The sequence below is a fragment of the Eubalaena glacialis genome, chromosome 2 (assembly GCF_028564815.1).
Source record: "Eubalaena glacialis isolate mEubGla1 chromosome 2, mEubGla1.1.hap2.+ XY, whole genome shotgun sequence".
NCBI lineage: Eukaryota > Metazoa > Chordata > Mammalia > Artiodactyla > Balaenidae > Eubalaena > Eubalaena glacialis.
In genome coordinates, this window is record NC_083717.1 from 101,482,880 (window position 1) to 101,509,844 (window position 26,965).

The 26,965-nt window shown below is 39.5% G+C and overlaps 2 protein-coding genes across 6 annotated transcripts in view; one reads left to right on the forward strand and one right to left on the reverse strand.

Moving 5' to 3' along the window:
• Positions 1-3,591, forward strand: part of FAM227B (family with sequence similarity 227 member B) — a 263,913-nt gene extending 260,322 nt beyond the window's left edge. The window contains exons 14-15 of the mRNA XM_061180326.1: positions 430-499; positions 3,371-3,591. Of these exons, the coding sequence (XP_061036309.1) occupies positions 430-499; positions 3,371-3,505 (205 nt within the window). The 3' untranslated portion in view covers positions 3,506-3,591. The remainder of the gene's footprint in view (positions 1-429; positions 500-3,370) is intronic.
• The window catches only part of GALK2 (galactokinase 2), a 133,558-nt gene continuing 109,732 nt past the window's right edge, over positions 3,140-26,965 (reverse strand). For 3 of the 5 annotated variants that reach the window (XM_061180323.1, XM_061180324.1, XM_061180322.1), the window contains 2 exons: positions 18,039-18,240; positions 3,140-4,054 (listed from right to left, as the gene is read on the reverse strand). In XM_061180323.1, coding sequence (XP_061036306.1) covers positions 3,847-4,054; positions 18,039-18,240 — 410 coding nt within the window. In that variant the 3' untranslated portion in view covers positions 3,140-3,846. The remainder of the gene's footprint in view (positions 4,055-18,038; positions 18,241-26,965) is intronic. The other 2 variants (XM_061180325.1, XM_061180321.1) reach the window with 2 other exon arrangements.

Below are 26,965 nucleotides of genomic sequence, written 5' to 3' on the forward strand. Positions count from 1 at the left end.
CTTTTACTCTTCCCTCCCCAGTGACCCATCTTAAAATCTGCACTGGAGCCCAGTGAGTGGAATTAGTTGAGGGAATACTTACTGTGTAAACCATCTCACTGAAGAGGATGCTTCACTGCTGGGATGCAATGTCACACAGTGGTTAGAATAGAGGGCGCAAGTCACACTGCTTGGGTTCAAATCCTCTATTACTTGCTAGCTGTATGACTGTGGACAGGTTAGTTAACCTATCTGAGCCTCTTTCCTCATCTATAACATAGGATAATAGTAGTACCTACTTCTAAGATTGTTGTCAGAGTAACTGAATTAATATATGTAAAGTGGTGGCAAATGCCCAGCACATTAAACTCTTCGTAAATCGTGGCTCTTAGTTGGTGTCAGTATGAAAACAATTAGTTTGGTTACCAATTTTCTTTCTTTCATGATTAGGCTCCAAGCAAAGGCTACCAAGAAACCTTACGAAGTTAAGAATGATTTTGAGAATTTCCTACAAAAACTGGTAAGTTTTTTTCTGAAAATAATTGAGAATTCTCTCTCTAGCTTCTCTTACATAGACTGGAAAATACTTAATAAGCAATGTATGGTTTCACATCCAAGTTACAGTGGCAGGATGGAATACATTCTTGTTATTTAATCATCCACATGCACACTTAGGGTAATCTCTCTCTCATGTACTAGTGACAACCTCATGCTCACTCATCTCCATCCCTTGCTTCTGACCAGAAGCATTTTATGCAACTGAAAACCTCCAAATGCAGAATTTCAAACTAATAGAAAATTATTGGTATTTGAAGTCATATTTTATTTCCCATTAATAATTCAACAAAAATATATTGGATTCCAACTACTGTGTTAGATGAATGATTCTTGCCCTCAATTAACAGAAACGCAAGAAATGATAAGGTTCTAAACAGTACTCAAGTGTAAGAAAGAAAGAAAAGGAAGGACATGGCCCCATCTTTCCGGTTTTCTTTGTCCCCTTCCCTTCTGCTCCACCTTAACTTACAGGCAGTCTTATTAAATCTAAAGGTCCTTCCTCCCTTCCAACAAGAAAGAACATGTAGAAAATAGTGTACAATAAATCTGAAGGTTGGACAATCTGCGGTCAGGAATAAGAGAGAGCTTTTCATTTTCAGCATGTCAGGCTTCCATGCAAAAATCTAGAGCAATCCTCATTGGCTACTGATGTAATGTCAAAAACAGGGGTCAAATAATCTAACCAAATTCCTATGAGCCAGAAAGGTAATGGAAAGGGGTAATATTGTTGGGTGTTTAATATTAAACAAATATTGGGTGTTTAATATTAAATAAATAGTACTATTCTTTATTCCACAAAAAAAATTATTTCTCCCTTTTTTTCATGGTCTCTCTTAACTGCTACTGCTAGAGACATGGGTACAGAGAAATATTTATTTAGTATAAGAAAACTGTGCAAGTGTACTGGTAAAGGGCAAGTGACCTCAGCTGGTAAATAGTAAATGGCCTGAGTCTTAGAGAAACTACAGGAGCTATGGACACCGTAGCACACTGGAGAGTCTGTGCCTCAGCGAAACAAGGCAACTACTTCCTCACCTCTAGTTCATTGTGGCTCTGCAGGAATGGAGGCCAAAGTGTTATCAGATCTTCCACCATTTGTAATCCAAATTCTTCTGTAAAATTCCTGTTTAGGACTCAAGTTTTTAAATACCCCTAGAGGCCAAACTAAATAAATCTGCAGACCAGACGAGGCCTATGGGCTGCGGGTTTGCAACCCCTGGTCTAAATGCTGGACTTGGAGCTCTTCAAAAGCTGGCTCCAGCCAGTATAGCCAATCTTACTCTCCACTATATCCCAAGGCAAACCCTTCACTCCCACTGAGTCTTCCCAACTTACCATGTTTACCCATAATCATATACTTTGCTTATCTGCCATGCCTACTCCCCAGCTTTCAAATTCTATTAATCCTTTAAGGCCCTGCTCAAATTGCATCTTCTACATGAAGCTTTTTTCCAGTGGCCCTAGCCCCATCCTTTCCAGGCAAGTTCGATATCTCTCATAATTTCTAGAATAACACTTGGTGATGGTTTCATTGGAAAACAGTTCTTTTCTTCAAGCCAGACATCAAGACAAATATGGGAGTAGATTCTGGCTTAGAACGACTATGTCCTCCAAAGCAGTGTGCACTAGAAATTTTTACTTACCTATTTTGTAAAGGAGGTATCTCACAGTGAAAAATTTAAAGGCAAGTGCCTTTTTTTTTTTTTTTTTTTTTTTTTACAGTAATCCAGGCATCTTCAAAGAATTATATATCAATCAACCACAGATCTTCTGTGGAAAATGGAAAGGTTTTAAAAAGCAAAGGATTATCATTTTAACTCAATTTTTAAAATTCAAAATTAATAAATTTGACTTAAGCTTTCTCAAGTACTCACCTTTCTGCTAAGAATGAAAATGCACCAGAACTTTATTTTAGAATAGAATAATGGATTTCCTAGTACTTCATATGACTGCTGTCCTTCGAGAAATGTAACAACCAGCTTTGCCTCAGCTTCTCCGAAACTGAGATTCAAGATGATGATGTCCAGTCTTTTTGCTCATTAATGTGCAACTCAATCATAGAATAATAGAAAATTGTGCTGAACTTCTGGATAATTCATGCCATATGACTGCTGGTCTCTCAATTATCTGACTATGTCAGCAAAATGCTTTTCAGTCTAAATCTTCATATAATTCAGGAAAGCCTTCCTGTAGTCTATCCGTGAGAGAGAGCCACTCATTTACCATCACCACGTGGCCAAACTTTCTGCCCATTTTGATAAACATATACAGGCACCCACCAATACCTCTACCCAATCCCAGAACCCACGCTCAGCCTTTTCATACTTTCACCCTCATGCCTCACACCTGCCCTACATTGGTCCACATATACAAACAAGCTTTGCTAGACACACAACGAAGATGCAAGTCACAGATGGGTTTTCCTAAAATAGTAAACATGCCTCCTGGATTAGAGAGGCACTTGAGAAAATGTAGGATAGAGTGGGAAGAAAGTAAATTCCATGAACAAATTGAATTATCTGAATTAACATCCAGATAATTCTCTATGTCAATGTGAATAGAGATAAAAACTTGAAGTGGCTTTTATCTAAGCTTCTCTATTATGACAGAGAAAGCTCAGGGCCAAAAGAATTGAAAGTGACTGTTTATATGATATCACAGGGTTAAAAAAAAATTAAATGAGCCTGGGATTTTCTTCCTAAATCCATCATCTTTTGAAAAAAAAAAAAAATTTAAGTGATCCTCCTCATCTTGATAACTGGGAGAATCTCACTTTCAAGTATACAATATCCAGGAAAATCTGTGAATCCTTAATAACGTATTATTTTAATAGCGTTCTGAAGCCCAAACTGAGAGAAAATTTCTGGCATCACTATCATCATCATCATCATCATCATCAACAACAACAGCAGACTTCAACCTTGAGGAAGAAGAATGCCAAGAGAAACCAGAAATAAACTGTACTTAAGAATGTATGTTTAGTTCAAGTACAATCCATGAGGTCAGTATTGATGGTCTTTTCCCATTTGTTTTTAAAAATCTTGAAATCAATAAATCCAGTAAATTATCTTAAGAGATCTGTCCAAGCATAATTTTGGCTCTTATTAGTAGAAAACATATTTTAAGATGGAAAAATAATCATTATGAAGCATAGGGAGCTTTCAACCATTTCTTTGGAAATACATCTTGATAATAGCAACCGTTCATCATAATACAAAACAGAAAGAGGATTAATTTGCTGTGGCATAGAAGTCCTGCCAGTTCCTAAATGCTCTAAATAGTTTCTTGGAGATTTTTTACATTGTTTGTTTAGGCCTCAAGGAAAACCAAAGCTCCACCTCCAGGTTTGGTAGCAAACAAACTCTGCTTCTCAGGCACTAAGCTTCGATTGCTCCTCTGGTAATAAGCTTCGTGCACATTTGCTAGGAAGCTGGACAGCTTGTCAGCAGGTACTATCGATACTGTGCAGCCTCCCCAGCCTGCTCCAGTAAGTCGTGATCCTTGAGCCCCAAATTTCCTAAAACAATGAGAAAAAAAATTAGAATCTGCAAATGAAAATGAGAGTGATTTTCCTGGTGCTTTAGAACAGACAGCATCTCCAAGAACTAAGAAGAGATTATGTGGCGTGTTTTGTGGGGTTTTTTTCAGTACTGTCAACATTTTATTGTTTGAAGGTGATTTGAAATTTAATTGTATCTAAAACTAGCCCCCAGTTTTGGCTCTTAAATAGTAAAAGTCAGTAGTACTCCTGTTTGTTTCATAAGGGCTGGCAATAACCCACTGTACTATTGATTCCATAAAGCCACCACTTGAAGAGTTGTATAGCAAGCCTATAGGTGATCAGGAAGAGGGAGTAAAAAGAAAACAGGCAATGGACATGATCAACATGATGAATCAGAAGGTTGCTCCGTATGAGGGCAAATCAGACTTTAAAGTGCAAGTCTTATATATACAAGTGAGAGCTTCCTCTGGTGGCTATTTAAGCTGCATTCGGTCCCCTAGAACAGATAGCCTAGATTTGTGCTGAATAAATTTATCAACGAAGAATGTGTTACTAAACTCTAAATTAGTTCGTCTGTTCAATCTCTAAAGGGAAATTATGCAGACCTTTCCACAAAGAGGTTAGTGGCTTCTGCAGGTCCATCCCCATTTTCCCTGTACCTTCAGGAGATGGCTGGTCTGACAAATGGACTCGAAATTTATCATCAGACAAAACGTGTGATTGAGAAGGAAACTACTATATAAGCCACCACACAGCAAGAGGTAATTTTAGTCACCATCAACCAGGCACAGTTTCAAACCTTGTACAAAAGTGAAAGGCCCTACACAAAGTACAACGATCACTCATCTTTAAAAGATGCAATTTATCCTGACAATAAAAGTTAATGTACCGACAGGAAGACACTGGAATTCACCAAAAAGGATACCCCACATCCAAAGACAAAGGAGAAGCCACAATGAGATGGTAGGAGGGGCACAATCACACTAAAATCAAATCCCATAACTGCTGGGTGGGTGACTCACAAACCGGAGAACACTTATACCACAGAAGTCCACCCACTGGAGTGAAGGTTCTGAGCCCCACGTCAGGCTTCCCAACCTGGGGGTCTGGCAACAGGAGGAGGAATTCCTAGAGAATCAGACTTTGAAGGCTAGTGGGATTTGACTGCAGGACTTCGACAGGACTGGGGGAAACAGAGACTCCATTCTTGGAGGGCACACACAAAGTAGTGTGCTCATCAGGACCCAGGGGAAGGAGCAGCGACCCCGTAGGAAACAGAATCAGACGTACCTGCTAGTGTTGGAGGGTCTCCTGCAGAGGCGGGGAGTGGCTGTGTGTCACCGTGGGGACAAGGACACTGGCAGCAGAAGTTCTGGGAAGTACTCCTTGGCGTGAGCCCTCCCAGAGTCCACCATTAGCCCCACCAAAGAGCCCAGGTAGGCTCCAGTGTTGGGTCGCCTCAGGCCAAACAACCAACAGGGAGGGAACCCAGCCCCACCCATCAGCAGACAAGCAGATTAAAGTTTTACTGAGCTCTTCCCCAGAGCAACAGCCAGCTCTACCCACCACCAGTCCCTCCCATCAGGAAACTTGCACAAGCCTCTTAGATAGCCACATCCACCAGAGGGCAGACAGCAGAAGCAAGAAGAACTACAGCCCTGCAGCCTGTGGAACAAAAACCACATTCACAGAAAGATAGACAAGACGAAAAGGCAGAGGGCTATGTAGCAGATGAAGGTACAAGATAAAACCCCAGAAAAACAACTAAATGAAGTGGAGATAGATAGGCAACCTTCCAGAAAAAGAATTCAGAATAATGATAGTGAAGATGATCCAGGACCTCGGAAAAAGAATGGAGGCAAAGAACGAGAAGATGCAAGAAATGTTTAACAAAGACCTAGAAGAATTAAAGAACAAACAAACAGAGGTGAACAATACAATAACTGAAATGAAAACTACACTAGAAGGAAGCAATAGCAGAATAACTGAGGCAGAAGAACGGATAAGTGACCTGGAAGACAGAATGGTGAAATTCACTGCTGTGGCACAGAACAAAGGAAAAAGAATGAAAAGAAATGAAGACAGCCTAAGAGACCTCTGGGACAACATTAAACACAAAAACATTCGCATTATAGGGGTCCCAGAAGGAGAAGAGAGAGAGAAAGGACCAGAGAAAATATGTGAAGAGATTATAGTCGAAAACTTCCCTAACAAGGGAAAGGAAATAGCCACCCAAGTCCAGGTAGCGCAGAATCCCATACAGGATAAACGCAAGGAGAAACACGCCAAGACACATAGTAACCAAACTGGCAAAAATTAAAGACAAAGAAAAATTATTGAAAGCAGCAAGGGAAAAATGACAAATAACATACAAGGGAACTCCCATAAGGTTAACAGGTGATCTCTCAGCAGAAACTCTACAAGCCAGAAGGGAGTGGCATAATATAATTAAAGTGATGAAAGGGAAGAATCTACAACCAAGATTACTCTACCAGGCAAGGATCTCATTCAGATTCGATGGAGAAATCAAAAGCTTTACAGACAAGCAAAAGGTAAGAGAATTCAGCACCACCAAGCCAGCTCTACAACAAATGCTAAGGAACTTCTCTAAGTGCGAAACACAAGACAAGAAAATGACCTACAAAAACAAACCCAAAACAATTCAGAAAATCGTCATAGGAACATACATATCGATAATTACCTTAAACGTGAATGGATTAAATGCTCCAACCAAAAGACGCAGGCTTGCTGAATGGATACAAAAACAAGACCCATATATATGCTGTCTACAAGAGACCCACTTCAGACCTAGGGACACATACAGACTGAAAGTGAGGGGATGGAAAAAGATATTCCATGCAAATGGAAATCAAAAGAAAGCTGGAGTAGCAATATTCATATCAGATAAAATAGACTTTAAAGAACATTACAAGAGACAAGGAAGGACACTACATAATGATCAAGGGATCAATCCAAGAAGATATAACAATTATAAATATATATGCACCCAACATAGGAGCACCTCAACACATAAGGCAACTGCTAACAGCTATTAAAGAGCTAATCGACAGTAACACAATAATAGTGGGGGATATTAACACCTCACTTACACCAATGGACAGATAATCCAAACAGAAAATTAATAAGGAAACACAAGCTTTAGATGACACAATACACCAGATAGATTTAATTGATATTTATAGGACATTCCATCCAGAAACAGCAGATTACACTTCCTTCTCAAGTGCGCACAGAACATTCTCCAGGATAGATCACATCTTGGGTCACAAATCAAGCCTCAGTAAATTTAAGAAAATTGAAATCATATCAAGCATCTTTTCTGACCACAACGCTATGAGATTAGAAATCAATTACTGGGGAAAAAAATGTAAAAAACAGAAACACATAGAGGCTAAACAATTTGTTACTAAATTACCAAGACAACACTGAAGAAATCAAAGAGGAAATCAAAAAATACCTAGAGACAAATGACAATGAAAACACGACGATCCAAAACCTATGTGATGCAGCAAAAGCAGTTCTAAGAGGGAAGTTTATAGCTATACAATGCTACCTCAAGAAACAACAAACATCTCAAATAAACAATCTAACCTTACACCTAAAAGAACTAGAAAAAGAAGAACAAACAAAACCCAAAGTTAGTAGAAGGGAAGAAATCATAAAGATCAGAGCAGAAATAAATGAAATAGAAACAAAGAAAACAATAGCAAAGATCAATAAAACTAAAAGCTGGTTCTTTGAGAAGATAAACAAAATTGATAAGCCATTAGCCAGACTCATCAAGAAAAAGAGGGAGAGGACTCAAATCAATAAAATTAGAAATGAAAAAGGAGAAGTTACAACAGACACCACAGAAATACAAAGCATCCTAAGAGACTACTACAAGCAACTCTATGCCAATAAAATGGACAACCTGGAAGAAATGGACAAATTCTTAGAAAGGTGTAACCTTCCAAGACTGAACCAGGAAGAAATAGAAAATATGAACAGACAAATCACAAGTAATGAAATTGAAACTGTGATTGAAAATCTTCCAACAAACCAAAGTCCAGGACCAGAGGGCTTCACAGGTGAATTCTATCAGACATTTAGAGAAGAGTTAACACCCATCCTTCTCAAACTCTTCCAAAAAATTGCAGAGGAAGGAACACTCCCAAACTCATTCTATGAGGCCACCATCACCCTGATACCAAAACCAGACAAAGATACTACAAAAAAAGAAAATTACAGACCAATATCACTGATGAATATAGATGCAAAAATCCTCAACAAAATACTAGCAAACAGAATCCAACAACACATTAAAAGGATTATATACCGTGATCAAGTGGGATTTATCCCAGGGATGCAAGGATTCTTCAATATACTCAAATCAATCAATGTGATACACTATATTAACAATTTGAAGAAGAAAAACGGTATGGTCATCTCAGTAGATGCAGAAAACGCTTTTGACACAATTCAACACCCATTTATGATAAAAACTCTCCAGAAAGTGGGCATAGAGGAAACCTACTTCAACATAATAAAGGCCATATACAACAAACCCACAGCAAACATCATTCTCAATGGTGAAAAACTGAAAGCATTTCCTCTAAGATCAGGAACAAGACAAGGATGTCCACTCTCGCCACTATTATTCAACATAGTTTTGGAAGTCCTAGCCACAGCAATCAGAGAAGAAAAAGAAATAGAAGAAATACAAATCAGAAAAGAAGTAAAACTGTCACTGTTTGCAGATGACATGATACTATACACAGAGAACCCTAAAGATGCCACCAGAAAACTACTAGAGCTAATCAATGAATTTGGTAAAGTTGCAGGATACAAAATTAATGCTTTCCTATAGACTCATGATGAAATCTCTTGCATTCTTATAGACTAATGATGAAAAATCTGAAAGAGAAATAAAGGAAACATTCCCATTTATCATTGCAACAAAAAAGAATAAAATACCTAGGAATAAACCTACCTAGGGAGACAAAAGGCCTGTATGCAGAAAACTATAAGACACTGATGAAAGAAATTAAAGATGAAACAAACAGATGTAGAGGTATACAATGTTCTTGGATTGGATGAATCAATATTGTGAAAATGACTATACTACCCAAAGCAATCTACAGATTCAATGCAATCCCTATCAAATTACCAATGGCATTTTTTACAGAACTAGAACAAAAAATCTTAAAATTTTTATGGAGACGCAAAAGACCCCAAATAGCCAAAGCAGTCTTGAGGGAAAAAAACGGAGCTGAAGGAATCAGGCTCCCAGTCTTCAGACTATACTCTGAAGCTACAGTAATCAAGATAATATGGTACTGGCACAAAAACAGAAATATAGATCAATGCAACAGGATAGAAAGCCCAGAGATAAACCCACGCACCTATGGTCAACTAATCTATGACAAAGGAGGCAAGGATATACAACGGAGAAAAGACAGTCTCTTCAATAAGTGGTGCTGGGAGAACTAGACAGCTACATGTAAAAGAATGAAATTAGAACACTCCCTAACACCATACACAAAAATAAACTCAAAATGGATTAGAGACCTAAATGTAAGACCGGACACTATAAAACTCCTAGAGGAAAACATAGCAAGAACACTCTTTGACATAAATCACAGCAAGATCTTTTTTGATCCACCTCCTAGAGTAATGGAAATAAAAACAAAAATAAACAAATGGGACCTAATGAAACTTCGAAGCTTTTGCACAGCAAAGGAAACCATAAACAAGACAAAAAGACAACCCTCAGAATGGGAGAAAATATTTGCAAACGAATCAACAGAAGAAGGGTTCATCTCCAAGATATATAAACAGCTCATGCAGCTCAATATCAAAAAAACAAACAACCCAATCCAAAAATGGGCAGAAGACCTAAATAGACATTTCTCCAAAGAAGACATACAGATGGCCAAGAAGCACATGAAAAGCTGCTCAACATCACTAATTATTAGAGAAATGCAAATCAAAACTACAATGAGGTATCACCTCACACCGGTTAGAGTGGGCATCATCAGAAAATGTACAAACAACAAATGCTGGAGAGGGTGTGGAGAAAAGGGAACCCTCTTGCACTGTTGGTGAGAATGTAAATTGATACAGCCACTATGGAGAACAGTATGGAGGTTCCTTAAAAAACTAAAAATAGAATTACCATATGACCCAGCAATCCCACTACTAGGCATATACCCAGGGAAAACCATAATTCAAAAAGACACATGCACCCCAATGTTCATTGCAGCACTATTTACAATAGCCAGGTCATGGAAGCAACCTAAATGCCCATCGACAGATGAATGGATAAAGAAGATGTGGTACATATATACAATGGAATATTACTCAGCCATGAAAAGGAATGAAATTGGGTCATTTGTAGAGACGTGGATGGGTCTAGAGACTGTCATACAGAGTGAAGTAAGTCAGAAAGAGAAAAACAAATATTGTATATTGACGCATATATGTGGAACCTAGAAAAATGGTACAGAGAACTGGTTTGCAGGGCAGAAATTGAGACACAGATGTAGAGAACAAATGTATGGACACCAAGGGGGGCAAGTGGCGGGTGGGGGGTTGGGGGGGTGTGATGAATGGGGAGATTGGGATTGACATGTATACACTGATGTGTATAAAATGGATAACTAATAAGAACCTGTTGTATAAAAAAATAAATTAAATAAAATTTAAAAAAAAAGTTAACATGTACTTCCAATTCTTCCTAATAAAATTTACTCCAAATTCATAGCAGATTAAAAACTCCATAATTAATATAGCACAGTTTTGTCCCTTTTTTCCATCTAAATGAGTTACTTTATTTCCTGGAAAATATCAATAGAATATTACCCCTACTCTGGGACATCAGAATTACTGCACATCAGTAATTCATTTTCCCCCCAATGATTTTCTCTATTGATTTTTTTTCATCATCTGTTTTATTCATTAAAATAGGTTTTTCATATGAAAGTAGATGTTTAAGGAAGAAAACAAAAATGCTTGCAAACAAATAAAGATTACTCATCTTTTCCTGCCCTTCAAACATTCAGCTTATGGCCCAGCAGCTGAACTGAGCCCAAACTCCTATGGTCCAGGCTGAAAAGTTTCTCTGACCCTGGGATTCTAGGATTATCCTGAGTTCCTAGGCTGGCAACGGGCTAGTTTGTAATTTGGTAATTAATAAAAAACAAAAAAACAAAAAACTGTCATGCAGCCATGTCAAACTATCTCTTCTTGTGGAAAATGCTGAGAAAAACGGAGGTGTCCCTGAAGTATCTCTGAAAGACACTAAAATCTGGGCATCAAAGCTAACATGGCATGGTTTAGAGAAGAACAGTATGCCCTCTTATTTGATTTTCTAAGACCCAAACTATGCCATTTTTCTGGACTCAAGTCAACCAGGTCTCTTATGGTCTTCAATGAACTTCTAGGCATATTTTCTTACACTTTCTCATTTGTACAGTTTTTGAAAACTGTGGTTTCAAAATTGAACCTAAAGCAAACTGAAAGTGTTTCTAACTGGCTGCAAAACCCATAGGAATTGTGCCAGGAGGCCTAGTTTCCTGACTATCTTGCCAGTTTCCAGAGGGCAGACACTAGAAGTCTTTCTAGGTAAATGCATTCACTTTTAAGTCTCCAGAGCTGTTGTTATGTCACCACCCTGCCTGCTACAAATGAAAATGAACTGGATTGTATCAACCACATGGTCTGAAATCATCAGGGCTCAAATTTCCCCAATAGAGAACAATAAGTGCTATTATAAGTAGTCCTCTGCCCCTGAGTAAGTGGTACTTGTGATCACAAATTGGGGGCTGCCCCAGCCGCTGGTCAGCAGCCTGCCCAGCTATACACACTCACAAAGGCAGAAAGATCCTGACTGCAGTGTGCCCCACTGGTGCTTAATATGCCCTTTGGTATGTGCCATAGAAATTGTGAGAGAGAGCCAGAAGTTAGGAAACCAATAAGCTATAAATTAAGAAAGAAAAATAGGTGAGCTAAGAGTGTTTAGTGAACTTTTCACATTGGCATTTTTTTCCTAGGAGAACAGTAAGACATTAAAAATGCGGCTCCTGAGCTACTGCACATCAGAGAGGCAACACAAAAGTTATGAAGACCAAACCCCTAAAATCCCAAAGATCACTTTGATGATTGTGGTCACTTGATTGGGAATAACCTGGAAGGGTTGGTCAAAACAACAAAAGTAGCGTCAGCCTTATAAAGCATGATCTACAAAACAAAGGCTAGAGCAGACAAGAGATGGAGATTATAAGGAATGTCCCCTTTGATCCTTTTTATCACTGAAAAGTGTATTCCTATAACCAACTTTCCAGGCACCTAAGTATAGCCTGAGTAAAATTTCCTGCTTTTAAATGAACTGAGTTGACCATAAAGCACTTACTAAGGTAAGGCACAGATCAAAGGTGGTGTTGATGGGGGAGGGGGGAGAGATCCAGTAAGACCCAACTATGCCACAAATCGCAAAGAGGGAAAAGCAAGGAATTGCGCCTTGTATTTTAATTCAATTTTATTTATTTCAAGATAAATATTGATATATTATACAAATGGATATCAAATTATTTCAGAAAATCTTGAATTTAGGGACAGGTTATTACCTATCTCTCTAATTTCAGGCCAGCATAATTCCAGGCATTTCCTACATTCTAATAAGTGGCTGCTGGATCATTATATTTGTTTTAAAACATGAAAATGTATACTGTTTATTTTTAATTAAATTAATGTTAAAAACTTCAATTATGTGAAACAAAGTAAAATAATAAAGGAAAACGATGATGCTTGCCCAGTTATAAAATAACTCTTAAATGAACAAAATGTAAATTGTAAGAAATGGCTAAATTTTAAAGAAAAATATATTGAGTAATATAAAACACTTTTGAAAGCATATATATATATGCAGTCAGTAATGTACTCTTTTTTTGGAAAGACTTCTAGCTTCTGCTCTAAGCCTAGAATTTTCCAATTAGAATCTCAGGAAAACACAGCTTCCAGAACAATTTCTATGATTTTCACAGCCAGATTAGAAACACTTTCAGATTGCTTTAGAGTCAAGAAACCACAGGCTTCAAATACTGTTCGAATGAGAAAGTATAAGAAAATATAACTGCATGTCTATTTTAGAAATTTAAGCCACAAAGGTCATTGAAGACCAGTTGGTTTGGTTCCAGCAAATGGCATACATACTGGGGGGGGGGGGGGCAGGAGGACAATAAATAGAAGACAGAAGCCCAAAGACCAGCGGGCCCCTAAGGCAGCTGAAATGGCTCTCTCCCTTTTTCTTGACAGAGTGTCAGATTAGCCCATAAGAGCATGAGGAAAAGAGCACACACGTGGATTTGCACTTCATTCTTCCCCATTCCGACCTGCTCAGGAGAATGACTGCCAGAGGCTGAGCAGCATGGCCAGCCATGGAATGAATAAAACTGTGGGAAGACTTCTGAGGAAGACAGCAAATTAACTTTGGTAATCTTTGTTGGTCTCTTAAAATTTGTCATTTATCTTCCTTAATAGCTTGGGCAATAATGCAGCAATGAGGCCTCTCTAATTCCAACAAGTGTCAAAACGAAGATAAAGGCCATTGACTATTTTTTCTTAAGTATAACCAGGGAAACCGATAAAGAATGAGCTGTCTCACATATAACTGACTTGGTTTCAAAATTGTTTTGTGTTCCTCAGTAAATCCTACTTTAAAATTTAGCCAGTTCTTAAAATTTACATTTAGTTCATTTAAAAGAAGTATTTTATAATTGGGCAAGCTTCATCTATTTCCTTCATTATTAAACTTTATTTCACATAATTGAGATTTTCTAACATTAATTAAAACAAACAAAAGTAGTCTAACTGTGTAAGTATAGTTTCCTTCTCCCTCCCTGGCCCTTTCTTTGGATTCTAAACTGATTTTCTCTTGAAGAGCAGCGAAAGGCTCAGCTGAAAAAATGCAAGCATTGGTGATCTCTTCTATGCTTTTCCCCCCCTTCTCTCTACTTGGGTCATAAAGTAGCTTCCTATACGTTGTCCTATAGACAAGCTACCTAGAGACACCTTTTGAATATGGTCTAGCTCAGATCACATTAAGATTTGTAGATAGAGCCCTGAGTATTCTAGGCATCGAATCCTTCATTCACTCAATCGATTAGTTGTTTTCTCAAGCAAATAGTTTCCAAGCAGGCCTTCAGAAAAACTAAAGGAATTTGAAGTGCCCCAAGTGGGCCAGGGAGCGTGTAATCTAAAGAGGGTCTTTGGGGACTTCCCTGGTGGCGCAGTGGTTAAGAATCCACCTGCCAATGCAGGGGACACAGGTTCGAGCCCTGGTCTGGGAAGATCCCACATGCTGCGGAGCAACTAAGCCCGTGCACCACAACTACTGAGCCTGCACTCTAGAGCCCATGAGCCACAACTACTGAGCCCATGAGCCACAACTACTGAGCCCACGAGCCACAACTACTGAGCCCATGTGACACAACTACTGAAGCCCACACACCTAGAGCCCGTGCTCTGCAACAAAGAGAAGCCAGCGCAATGAGAAGCCCACACACCACAACAAAGAGTAGCCCCTGCTCGCTGCAACTAGAGAAAGCCCACATGCAGCAACGAAGACCCAATGCAGCCTAAATAAATAAATTTATAAAAAAATAAAGAGTGTCTTTGGTGGTGCTCCTCCTTGAAGCCTCTTCAGCTTCTCTCCTCCCTCTTCTGGTCTACCCAAGGCAACCAAACTTCTCAGGCTGCCCAGTCTTAGTCACAACTTGCCCATTGGTGTTAACTTTTCTTTAAGGGGACAGGGAAGTGTGGAGGTGGTGGTGATTCTTATACAAAACAACACTCTACCAGAGGTTGAGTTTATGGCACAGTGGCCCACACCAGGCCTTGCCAGGGTCTTTCCCCTCCACCACTTGCCTGGCCCACTAAGATAGTCATAAAGCTTCAGAAGGAACTAGGGCTTAAAAGTGTTGCCATTTTTCATTTAAACCTCTCCGTGCATTTACCATTTACTACTCTCCTACTGTCTTTCTCTCCCCAGTTTCTAACCATTGTTTTACCACTATCTTGCATTCTTCTGCATTCCTCCCTTTTTCCCCCATATATCCACACAAAAGAAAGTGCCAGACCTTTTGAAAATGGAGTTTAGACTACAATTTCCCATGGGACACAAATAGCCTACTGAAAAGTATTTGCTGACTGAGGAAGGAATGGCATCAATGACTATATCTACTTAATTCTCCTGGGCTGTCCTCCTCTGAGGTTGCTCTACCACTCAGGACCTTTTAGTAACTAGCAACCAACTGGAATATTTGGAGAATATTACCTACTGGTCACAGTGACAGCAAAGAAAGAATTAATTATATAGAGAAGCTTAGGGACCAGACAACTATACTGGCCAATATTTCCAACATGCCAAAAGATAATCTTTCAACATGGGAAACTCGTTCCTTATATGGTTATGGAATAAGTAGAAATTAATTTTGATACTTAGCAATTCCAGACAAAAAACCCATAAAAAAGGGAATGAGCTCCTTATGCTAGACATAACTGAATTTTCCTCAGAAAAGCAATACAGCAAATGAAAATGGGCTGAACAGAGACACTTTAGCTTCCGCTAAGAAAAGGCAAATAAATAAATGAAAAAAACAAAAAGGTGTGCTCTTCCAAACCCTTTTAAGACACAGCCACTAAATCTTTCACTAGAACCACATTTTTAAAAAATAAATAGACCTATAGACTGCTAGGACAGAAAAACACATTGGAGATCATAAAGCAAGGCAACAGTCCAAAGTCACAGAGCTCAGAATGAAAAGAAGCAGAGCTAGAACTCAACCTTCCTAACTTCCAGCCCAGTTTTCATCCTTCTCCACACACCACCTTCCCTGCTCAACGTGACAACCAAAGTCTCCAGCATTAAAGCTTTAAAGCTGGAAAAGGAAAATAGGTAAAAAATGACCCACATTAAAATATCACATCTCAGTATGACCCAAGGAGAGAGAAACAGGTGAGGCAAAAAACACTGGATTGGGAGCTAGGCTTTCCCATTGATGCATTATGTTACCTTGTTCAAATCTCTTAACCTCTTAGTGGTCTCTTGATCTCTAAGGCCTCTTCCTGCTTTCATATCGTATGGTACTAGAAGATAATTCTGACCCAGAAATGTGAAGCCTGGCCTTCGGAAACAAGGAAATTTTCTCAGGCCAAAAACCAAGGAGTCATCTTGATTCCTCCCTTTCACCCATACAGCAATTGTCTTGACTCTTCCTTCAAGGCATATCTGGCCTAGAATCATTTCACACCTCCACTGCCACCTTCTTCTACTCAAAGTCAGAGTGCTTCCAATGGCTGACAAGGCCCAGGGGTGTGACTCCCCACTACCTCTCTTACTTCATCAACTACTACCCTCTCCTTCCTGAACTGCCCTCCAAGCACACTGGTCCTCCTGCTGTTCCTCACATGTGACAGCCATGTACCTACGTCAAGACCTCTCTACTTGCTGTTCTCGTTACTTCACTTCCTTCAGGTCTTTGCTCAAATATCATCTCCTCAGAGAGGCCTTCTTCAGCCACTCAATATATCAGCCACTCAATATAAAGTACTAGTACACACCCCTAGTACTCTCCATCCCGTCTAATTTTTTTTTCATAACACTTATCACTACCACTCAATTTATTTTTAATTGTCATTTCCCTCTTTATCCATGAGAATGTAAGCTTCATAAGGACAAGAGCTGGTTGACCATCCCAGAACACGCAAGTTCATTAGAGAATTCCAGGAGGCTGGCAAATGCCCCTCCGCTGCTTTTCAGGTGGGATTCAAACTACCCCACTATCTTCTTAGCAAAGATGCTTCTTCCTAATTTCTGCACAAATCATTCCACTTCCTCTTATTTCCAGAACTGAACAATATCTGTCCCTTCCATTCACTGGGCCCTTGCTATTTTCAGAAAAGAGCACTTAAAATGAAACAAGCTCTGGAAGGCTTTTTGGCAATTAGTGAGCAAACACTGACGTCAGCAGAGTGATTCCCATCAATGCTATGTTCAAGTCTCTTGACGAGTTGAGTTACATATGCCATTTGTGATCACTGGAGCTACTTGGTTTAAACTTTTCGGGCTGGGAATGTGGCAATGAGTGAGGCAAGCCACAGGTGCCAAGTGGTTAATTATATTTTCATTGCTAATTGCAGGCAGTTTTGTATGATTTTCTCACAGTGGAAATAACATCTAGCCATTTGAGAGTTCTTCCAATTTCCCTTTCTGTTCTCCAAGGTCAGTGAGCTCCTTCTGGGTAAAGGAACCATTTTACTCTTTTATCCATTCTCTAGCAATTATAAGGAAGTTGTTCTCAGGCTTTGTGAAAGAGTTTCCCTCTTTACATTTCTGTCTTAACCGACCATTCATAAACTGGACTTTCTTCAGTCCTTTTCCCAAATTGCCTAACCTAAACCTGGAAGACAGGAAATGCTGACTCTCTGAGCAATTCCTTCAGCAACCTCTCCCCTGAAAATACACTTCTTTTTTAAAAGAAGGTCCTGAGGTCCTCTTTCCTTTTTCTCCCCTCTTTTGAATAAAAGTATTAAACTTAGGACACCAAACAGGAGATGCTGGTAGAGCTGCAGTGTAGTGGGAAACACTGCTTAAAATATCATGAGAAGAAAGTAACAACAGGGTCTGTGTCTGAGCAAATCTCCCTGAAACACTTAATCATCCAAAGACGGAAAAGTCTTTTTTACGATGTTGTGAAGAGCTGACTCCAAACCTGGAGCTTCGTAAAGCCATGGAGTCAAGTCTCCAATCTTTCATCCTACAGATTTTTAGGAGGAAACAAGTCTAGCTATATGTCACAGACAACCCCTCTTATAGGAAGTGGGAAAGGATCTTCCTTCACTTAGAAGACTACAAAAATGCTGCTTTTTTTCCATTAATTTAAACAGTTTCCTTGGGCCGCACCCTGCAGCCCCTGCCACACTGCTCTTTCAGCCTCACCGACAGATGTCCACCAGCTGGTCCAGCTCAGGGCAGCTACACTCGTACATGTCCCGGCAGCTCACGTGGCTCTGGTTCATTAACTCCCCCAGCAGCTGGACCGTGTTGTCAGGTGCTTCTTCACATATCTTCTTAAACTGGAGCACTCTCGCAGCCTCGCTATACACGTGCTTTGCCCGCTGGTAGAGTTTGAAGCTGAGCACTTAGGAAGGAAGGGGATGGTGAACAAGGTTAGAGATAGTTACTGGCCAAAAAGAAAAAAAGGAAGGGAGGGAGGGAGGGAGGAAGGAAGGAAGGAAGGAAGGAAGGAAGGAAGGAAGGAAGGAAGGAAGGAAGGAAGGAAGGAAGAAATTTTTTAAAAAAGAAATAGTTACTGAACAATTCAGTGCAAAGAAAAATAGTTATTGAGAACGTCCATTTCTGTCTTTATTATCAGTACCTTAGACTTTAAATAGGTCTTTCTTTCACTGAAAGAATTCTTTATAGTCTAAACTGGTCTCTTTTCAAGTCCATTTTACTTTAAGTTCACACATCCGAAAGTGGCAGAAGCAGAACACATCAGGACATCTGACCCCAGAGCCACATTCTTTCCACTGTGATCCACCAGAAAGAACCACTAAAAATGCCTATGCTAGCAATTTTATTTATAAAAATGTTTCCTATAGCTAAGCACAGTTACTTATATATGTGTACGTGTGTGTGTAAAAAAGCACAATTATTTATATGTGTGTATATAGCGCAACATTCTTTATCATAGCAGAAAATAATCAATTCAAATGTCTAATAACAAAATATTTTTTAAATTATGCTACCTCTATTAAAAATATTATTGCTACTAAAACACAGATTCTAAGATAATTTACTACATGGAAAATTGTTCATTATTAAGTGAAAAAACAAGGTACAAAACTATGTGTATACATTTTAATTTTTAAAAATTATAAGAAGGCACGAAAATGTTAACAGTCGTCATCTCTCTGTGGTACATTGTGGATGATTTTATTTTCTCCTTGACATATTTCTGTACTTTACAGATTATCTACAATGACTCTAACTTCAGTTACAGAAACATGTCCTACTGCAACGGCTGTGTCTATAGTGCTTATGTATTCCCTTGAATAACAACTGAGACCTCCTCACCATTCATTTTCAACCGTGCTGAACAGTGGCTGAGCTGGTGCAGTGGGTCTGGGAAAAATTTGGAAAATAAATGGAAGCTAAGCTACCTGGCCTGCTGGAAAGAGCCTGGGCTGAGAATCCAGAGGTCTGTCATTTGTTCTCATCTGTGTGACAACTCGCTGTACCCAAGTTGCTCCTTCTATAGAGCTCCAAAATGAGGCTGAAAATTATTTCTCAGGATCCTTCCTGCGCTAACATTTTATGATTCTATGAAGAACTTCCTCCAAGAATTCCCCTCATATTGTTGTATTTTGGAAAAAGGATGATAACTGACCATTGCCTTCTGTTTGCATCCCCAGTTCTACTCTCTGCCCTTCTCTACCCCGCTGTCTGCTCCAGAAGGCTGACCTGGATGGATTACACCAGTGGGTTCCCTTGGCTCTAGATTGGAGAAAGGGAGAAGATCGGCAAGAGATGGGAGGGAATTACATCCTTCCTGCTCACTGGGTGGTGATATGGGCGAGCAGACGCAAACACAGTTCATTATACCAATAACATGATTCCTGTTTAACTCAAACACATGAGACCTGCAACAAATTTTTATACTTGACTTAAATCCCTCAAACCTCCCCCTTATAGGACTCGTACTAGCCACAGCCAGAAAATCAGCCTAATTTGGACTTCACCCCTGACTCCCCTCAGCAATAGAGGGCCCCACCCCTGTATCAGCCTTACTCCACTCAAGCACAATAGTTGTGGCAGGAGTCTTCCTACTTATTCAATTTTACCCTTTAACAGAAAACAACAAATGTATTCAAGCAATAGCGCTATGATTAGGAGCCCTTGCCACCCTATTCACAGCAATATGCGCTGTCACCCAAAATGACATTAAAAAAATTGTCGCTTTCTCCACTTCAAGCCAATTAGGCCTAATGATGGTAACAATCGGCATCAACCAACCCTGTCTAGCATTCTTACACGTATCTGCACACATGCTTTTTTTAAGGCCATACTATTCACATGCTCCGGGTCCATTATTCACAGCCTGAATGACGAACAAGATAATTCGAAAAATAGGGGGCCTATTCAAGCCTTTGCCCTTCACCACAACAGCCCTTATTATCGGATGTCTGGCACTGACAGGAATGCCTTTCCTCACCGGCTTCTATTGTAAAGACCTGATCATTGAAGCCACTAACACATCTTATACCAATGCCTGAGCCCTATTAATAACTCTAATTGCCACCTCCCTCACAGCTGTCTATAGTACCCGCATTATCTTCTTCGCGCTACTAGGACAACCTTGCTTCTCTCCCTTAACCTCCATCAGTGAAAACAACCCCTTCCTAATTAACTCCATCAAACGCCTGCTAATTGGAAGTGTCTTTGCCGGATTCATTATCTCCAACAACAGTCCCCCTAATAACCGTATCCCTACACCTAAAACTAACTGCCCTTGCAGTAACCATCCTGGGCTTTGTATTGGCACTTGAAATTAACCTTAACACACAAAACTTAAAATTTATTTACCCCTCAAATACCCTTAAATTCTCTAGTCTCTTAGGATATTTCCCCACCATCATGCATCGTCTACCTCCTTACCTAAACCTATCAATAAGCCAAAAATCAGCATCCTCCCTCTTGGACTTAATCTGACTAGAAAACATTTTACCAAAAACCACACCCCTCATTCAACTAAAGTTCTCCACGCTAATCTCAAGCCAAAAAGGCCTTATCAAACTATACTTCCTATCATTCCTTATTACTCTCACCCTTAGCATGCTTTTATTTAATTACCACGAGTGATCTCCATAATAACCACAACGCCAATAAGCAGCAACCAGCCAGTAACAATCACCAACCAGGTACCATAGCTACATAACGCCGCAATCCCCACAGCCTCCTCACTAAAAAGCCAGTCACCAGAGTCACTCAGTCTCCCAACCCACTGAACTTAAACACAACTTCCACCTCCTCATCCTTTAAAATATATAATACCATCAAAAACTCTATTATCAACCCTGAAAGAAACGCCCCCAAAACAATCTTATTAGAAACCCAAACCTCAGGATACTGCTCAGTGGCCATAGCCATTGTATAGCCAAACACAACTAATATCCCCCCCCTAAATAAATCAAAGACACTATCAAACCTAAAAATGAACCACCAAAATTCAACACAATCCCACACCCAACACCACCACTCACAATCAACCCAAAAGCCCCATAAATAGGTGAAGGTTTTGAAGAAATCCCCACAAAACTGATCACAAAAATAACACTTAAAATAAATACAATATATGTCATCATCATTCTCACATGGATTCCAACCATGACTAATGACATGAACAATCATCGTTGTCATTCAACTATAAGAACACCAACGACCAACATCCGAAAAACACACCCGCTAATAGAAATCATCAGCAATGCATCTATTAACCTCTCAACCCCATCAAACATTTCATCATGATGAAATTTTGGCTCTCTACCAGGCATTTGCTTGATCCTACTAATCCTAACAGGCTTATTCCTAGCAATACACTACACACCAGACACAGCAACTGCTTTCTCGTGGTAGCACACATCTGTCGAGACGTTAATTACGGATGAATCACTTGATACATACATGCAAACGGAGCTTCCATATTCTTTATCTGCCTTTACATTCACGTAGGGCGTGGCCTATATTATGGATCCTGTGCCTTTCTAGAAACATGAACATCGGGATTATTTTTCTACTTACAGTTATAGCCACTGCATTTATAGGCTACGTGCTACCATGAGGACAAATGTCATTCTGAGGGGCGACAGTCATTACAAACCTGCTCTCAGCAATCGCATATATTGGCACCACTCTTGTCGAATGGATCGGAAGGATTTTTTCTGATCCATTCGACAAGAGTGGTCATAGGACCACTCTTAAGGTGGTACTAGGATTTTTCCCCCAGCTCCCTCCTTGCAGAGCTGCCTGGAGCTGGCTCTCTTCCCCCACCGAAGGACACTGAACATACTTTCAAGGCAGACTTTTCTACATGACTCTCTCCTCCAGGGTCTGCCTACAGGTTCCTCTCCCCTAGACTATTACTACTTTTTCAGAAGTCTTTTACGTTCCACTTATGAACCAATAAATTATATTAAAGTTTCAGGTTACATTTTTTTCCCCTCCACAGCACCGCCCTCCTAACTGTTGGAGATGGATAAAAAGGCAGCCAAGGTTAGAGGAGGGGAATAGCCATTCTTAGGATTTGTGTAAAAGTTTAGTAATTATAAGGGTGGGGCTAACTTTCCTACAAGTTAATAAAGAATTAAAGTTTTCTTTCAAGGTTTCTCAACTGAGTCATATAAGATATATTAAACTTATGGTTAACAACTTGCATCAATGAAATGATACAAGTTCATGTGAATCATCCTATTCTATTTCAAACAGGACCTAAATTTAGTCATCAATTCTAATCGTTTCTTCCTTCACAATGTGTCTTGTAATCATCCCTCCCTTCTAGTCCCACTGTCATTCCCCAAATTTACACTATTATTCCCTTTCCTACTTGAACTATCCTGCAGTGATCTCCAAACTGATATTCCTGTCTTAATCTCTCATTCCTGCAACCTACCTTGAGGTTGGTGCCATCGGATTGAGCTCCTAACACACAGCTTGACTCATGTTACTACCCAGAACATTTCCTGCTTGCCCAGTGTTTACTATAATCCAAATTCCTGCACGCAACAAGCTCGGTCCCAATAGGATTCTTCCCTTCAGCCAAAATGGCCTATTTGTAGTTACCCAAACACTCCTTGCTCCTGGGTATACTCATTAATCCATACAGAAATAGTTTCTTGCCCTTTCTCTCCCTGTCAAAATTTTACCTCTTTCTGAAGGTTCCATTTAAACTTTATGCTCCATGAAACCATGACGGACCCAGCTGGAAACAATCTCTTGACTCTGAATTTATACCACACTTGCAGTCCATGGCACACGTTTGGTGCTTGTCATATACTTTCCAGGGTAATCGTCTCTCCTGTCTTCAGAAAGTTTGCCAACTGCTGAAGACAGAAACCAGGTCTTCTGGTTCCATGCATTCGATACTCTGCAACCCTTCACCCCATAGCACCTTCACTAGTGCCTTACATGACAGGTGCTCAATGGGTGTTCACGGTTGATGATGAAATGATTAGGACTCTATTTTTTAACCCCAGTTCAAAATCAAGATACCTCCATTTAGGCATTGTTGTAAAAACAAACAAACAAAAAAGTGAGGTGTCAGTACTCACAGCTTACTAAAAATGTTGAGGCTGAGAAAAGGGGACAGCCAGATTCCCTTTGGTATTGAATCTACAACTACTGATACCAAGTAGGTTGAAAAATAAGAAGAAAAAGAGAACTCACAAGTTAAATGTAGGTGGGAATAAAAATACGGCAACATGTTTTGTTCCATCAGTATAGCCAGGTCATGTGAATCAGCACACACTGTACTGTGAATTTGTTATTTCCATCAATAACTTCAGTGGAAATGGGAATATTATATATTACTGGGAATTATTATATATTAAAATACATTATTTTAGGGTCTGGGTAGCAAAATATCCCAAGGTAAGAAAGTCGTACCAATACCCAGTACTGGCACATACCATCTGCAACAACACTGTCTGAAGAAATAACAGAGGTAGATTTAATAAGAACTCCTCCTCAAAAGCCCTGAATAGAGAAGGGAAAAGATGGGCCATTGATAGGCATGTATGTATGTGAGACAGTGCCAATAATTTTATGCATGTTAATATAATCCAGGTTATAGAATACACATTTTGAAAGGAAGTAAAATGACTTTGGTAACTGTAGTTTAAAATTGTTCTTTCTAAAAATTGAGGTTGAAACAAAATGTTTAAAATTCTAGCTTTAGGATTCCATATGTTTCAGTTTTACTTTTGAACTATGTCACCTCCCCTAATCATGGGCCAAGTTACAAAATCAAAGCATGGGGGTGGAGTGGGGGGGGTGTGTAAGAAGAGAGTATTGGTTCATTTCTACTGTAATGTCCCATTTATGAAAAAATCATCTAGTTTCCAGGTCCACTGATATTTATGGCTGCAGCACAAAAGGCACGATGAAGTGACATCCACTAAGATCACAAAATAGTGCTATTTAGCTGACAGACCACTGTGCTATGTCCCAGTTTGCAAAGACTTTTTTTAAACTTTGAATTATAAAATTTCTCAAATATACAGGACAGTAGAGAAGGTACAATAGCATATTCCACAAGCCCATCACCTAGACTGAACAGTTAATAACTTTTTGCCATATTTGCTTCAATTGACATTTTGCTAGTGTTTTAAAATAAATTATAGATGTGACATTTGCTCCCTACATATTTCAGTGTGCAACTCTATAAAAATAAGGATATTTTCTTACATAACCTCCATATCATTATCACATCTAACAAAATTACCAATGATTCCTTAATATCATCTCATATTCAGTCCATATTTAAATTTTCCCAGTTGTTTAAATTTCAGCCAATTTACAGCAGAATCCAAGCGAAGTCCACACATTATATTCAGTCTTATGTCTAATAAGTCTCTTTTAATCAAGAATTTACAGTGATTTTTGATACTCTGGATTGCCAATGTCATATATATAAAATACAAGTATATTTTAGGGCCACATCCTGTAATAAAATTCAATATAGTCCATAAGCAACAGTATGCTTTGGTTTTCCTTAGGATTACATAGTCCTTTAAGATTAAATATTTTCCTTTAGGATTAAATATTCTCAAGTAGAAACTGTTCAGAGAGATGTGTTTTTTCATATTAAACCTTAGGACTGGTGTTTTGATTTGTGACAAGAAACATTCAGAATGCACTGGGCAGATTACCAGAACCTCACAAACCTAGCACCTCCTTGTGTCTACTCTCTATTGCAGAGTGTTTCACAGCCAGACTTCAGGATAGAAACGCCTAATGAGGACTCTTCCTGGGCGTTCTGAAGATGTGTGAGAGATTGCCATTGCTCACACCCACTGAACGGTAGTTAACTCAGATGACAAAGGAAAGGGCAGAAAGGGCATCTGTTTTCAACTGTGCTATAAAAATCTTGACAAAGGCTACAACAAATTTGGAGACCACCCTTTAGGAGGGAAACCAGTTCTGTGTTGTCTGGTCATCACAAATGCTCTCTGGATCCAGGGTTCTGGCTTGTTATATGCTGGCAACTCAACAGGTCTCTGTTGTGCAGATACCAAAAAGTCCAAGAAAATCTGAAACTTTGTCTATGGACAAAGCTTTCTTCCCTATCCAGTTAACTTTAAAATGGATGCCCCATCTCTTTATAAACTCTTATAATCCTTGACAGCAATTATTATATTAAAGGATAAAGGAATTGTTTCTTACTGCATGAATGCTCATTGCTGCATAACTACTTCCAAAGCAACTTCAGTTTAAGAATATAACACCAGGACTTCCCTGGTGGCGCAGTGGATAAGAATGCGCCTGCCAATGCAGGGGACACGGGTTCGAGCCCTGGTCCGGGACGATCCCACATGCCGTGGAGCAACTAAGCCCATACGCCACAACTACTGAGCCTGCACTCTAGAGCCCACGAGCCACAACTACTGAGTCTGTCTGTCACAACTACTGAGTCTGTGTGTCACAACTACTGAAGCCCGCGCGCCTAGAGCCCGTGCTCCGCAACAAAGAGAAGCCACCGCAATGAGAAACCCGTGCACCACAACGAAGAGTAGCCCCCGCTCACCGCAACAAGAGAAAGCCCGAGCGCAGCAATGAAAACCCAACGCAGCCAAAAAGAAATAAATTTAAAACAAAAAAGAATATAACACCAGGTGCCATTTTCCTAAAATACTGCTAGTGTCCTATCCCATCCATGGGCAATCTGAGGCTTCAAAGCAGGATATATCACATGGATTTTGAAACAATGACTGTCTCCTCCATGAATCTTAGGTAATTTCTGAATCTAATCCTAAAGTCATGACAGAGATTCTGAGATCTAAATGATCACAGCCATAAACATTTAAACTGCAACAGCTGTACAATAAATTCACTTGAATAATTATTTATTTGCTAGCTCTAAACTCTCCTTTCGCTCTGACTTCCTTGCTGAACCTCCAGTACACCACACAGGCTCCTGCCTCGGGCCCACTGCCGCAGCTGTTTTGTTAGCCTGGAATGCTCTTCCCCCTGATCTTGACCTGGCTGGCCCCTCCTTGTCATTCAAGTCTCAGCTGTCACAGCTTCAAGAAGACGTTCCCTCTACTCCAGTCTAGAGTAACTCCCTCACATACACATTCTTTCCATCCTGTTTTATTCTCCCAAAACTATTTTATTTATTCTCCCAAACACCATCCAATTTTCTTGTGTGTTCATTTGTTCAGTGGTCTGTGGTTATCTCCCACCACTAGAAGTTCAGCTTCAGGAGAGCAAGGGCCTTGTCTAATCTCTTCACTTTTGTATCTTTAGCAGCTAAAATAGGGTCTGGCACCACAGGAGGGTCTCAATAAATGTTTATTGAAAGAATGGTTCAGTTCCTAGTCTTTGTACAAAACTGCACCAAAACACGGAAAAATAAACAATAGGGAATATGAGGAAGACCTACTAATTTGGCAGTTATTGCTTACTAGCACCTTCACCAAAAAGTGGGGGAAATTTTCTAAAAGAAGGTTTAGAGATAACTAGTAAACTCCAGTGTCCAAAGTATACCTAATGCCCAATATCACATTTGACTGAGAATCGTTTATCCTGTATTTTGCTTCACAGATGTGGGAGAAAAGAGATTTCTAAAACAACCAAAATGTGTTTCA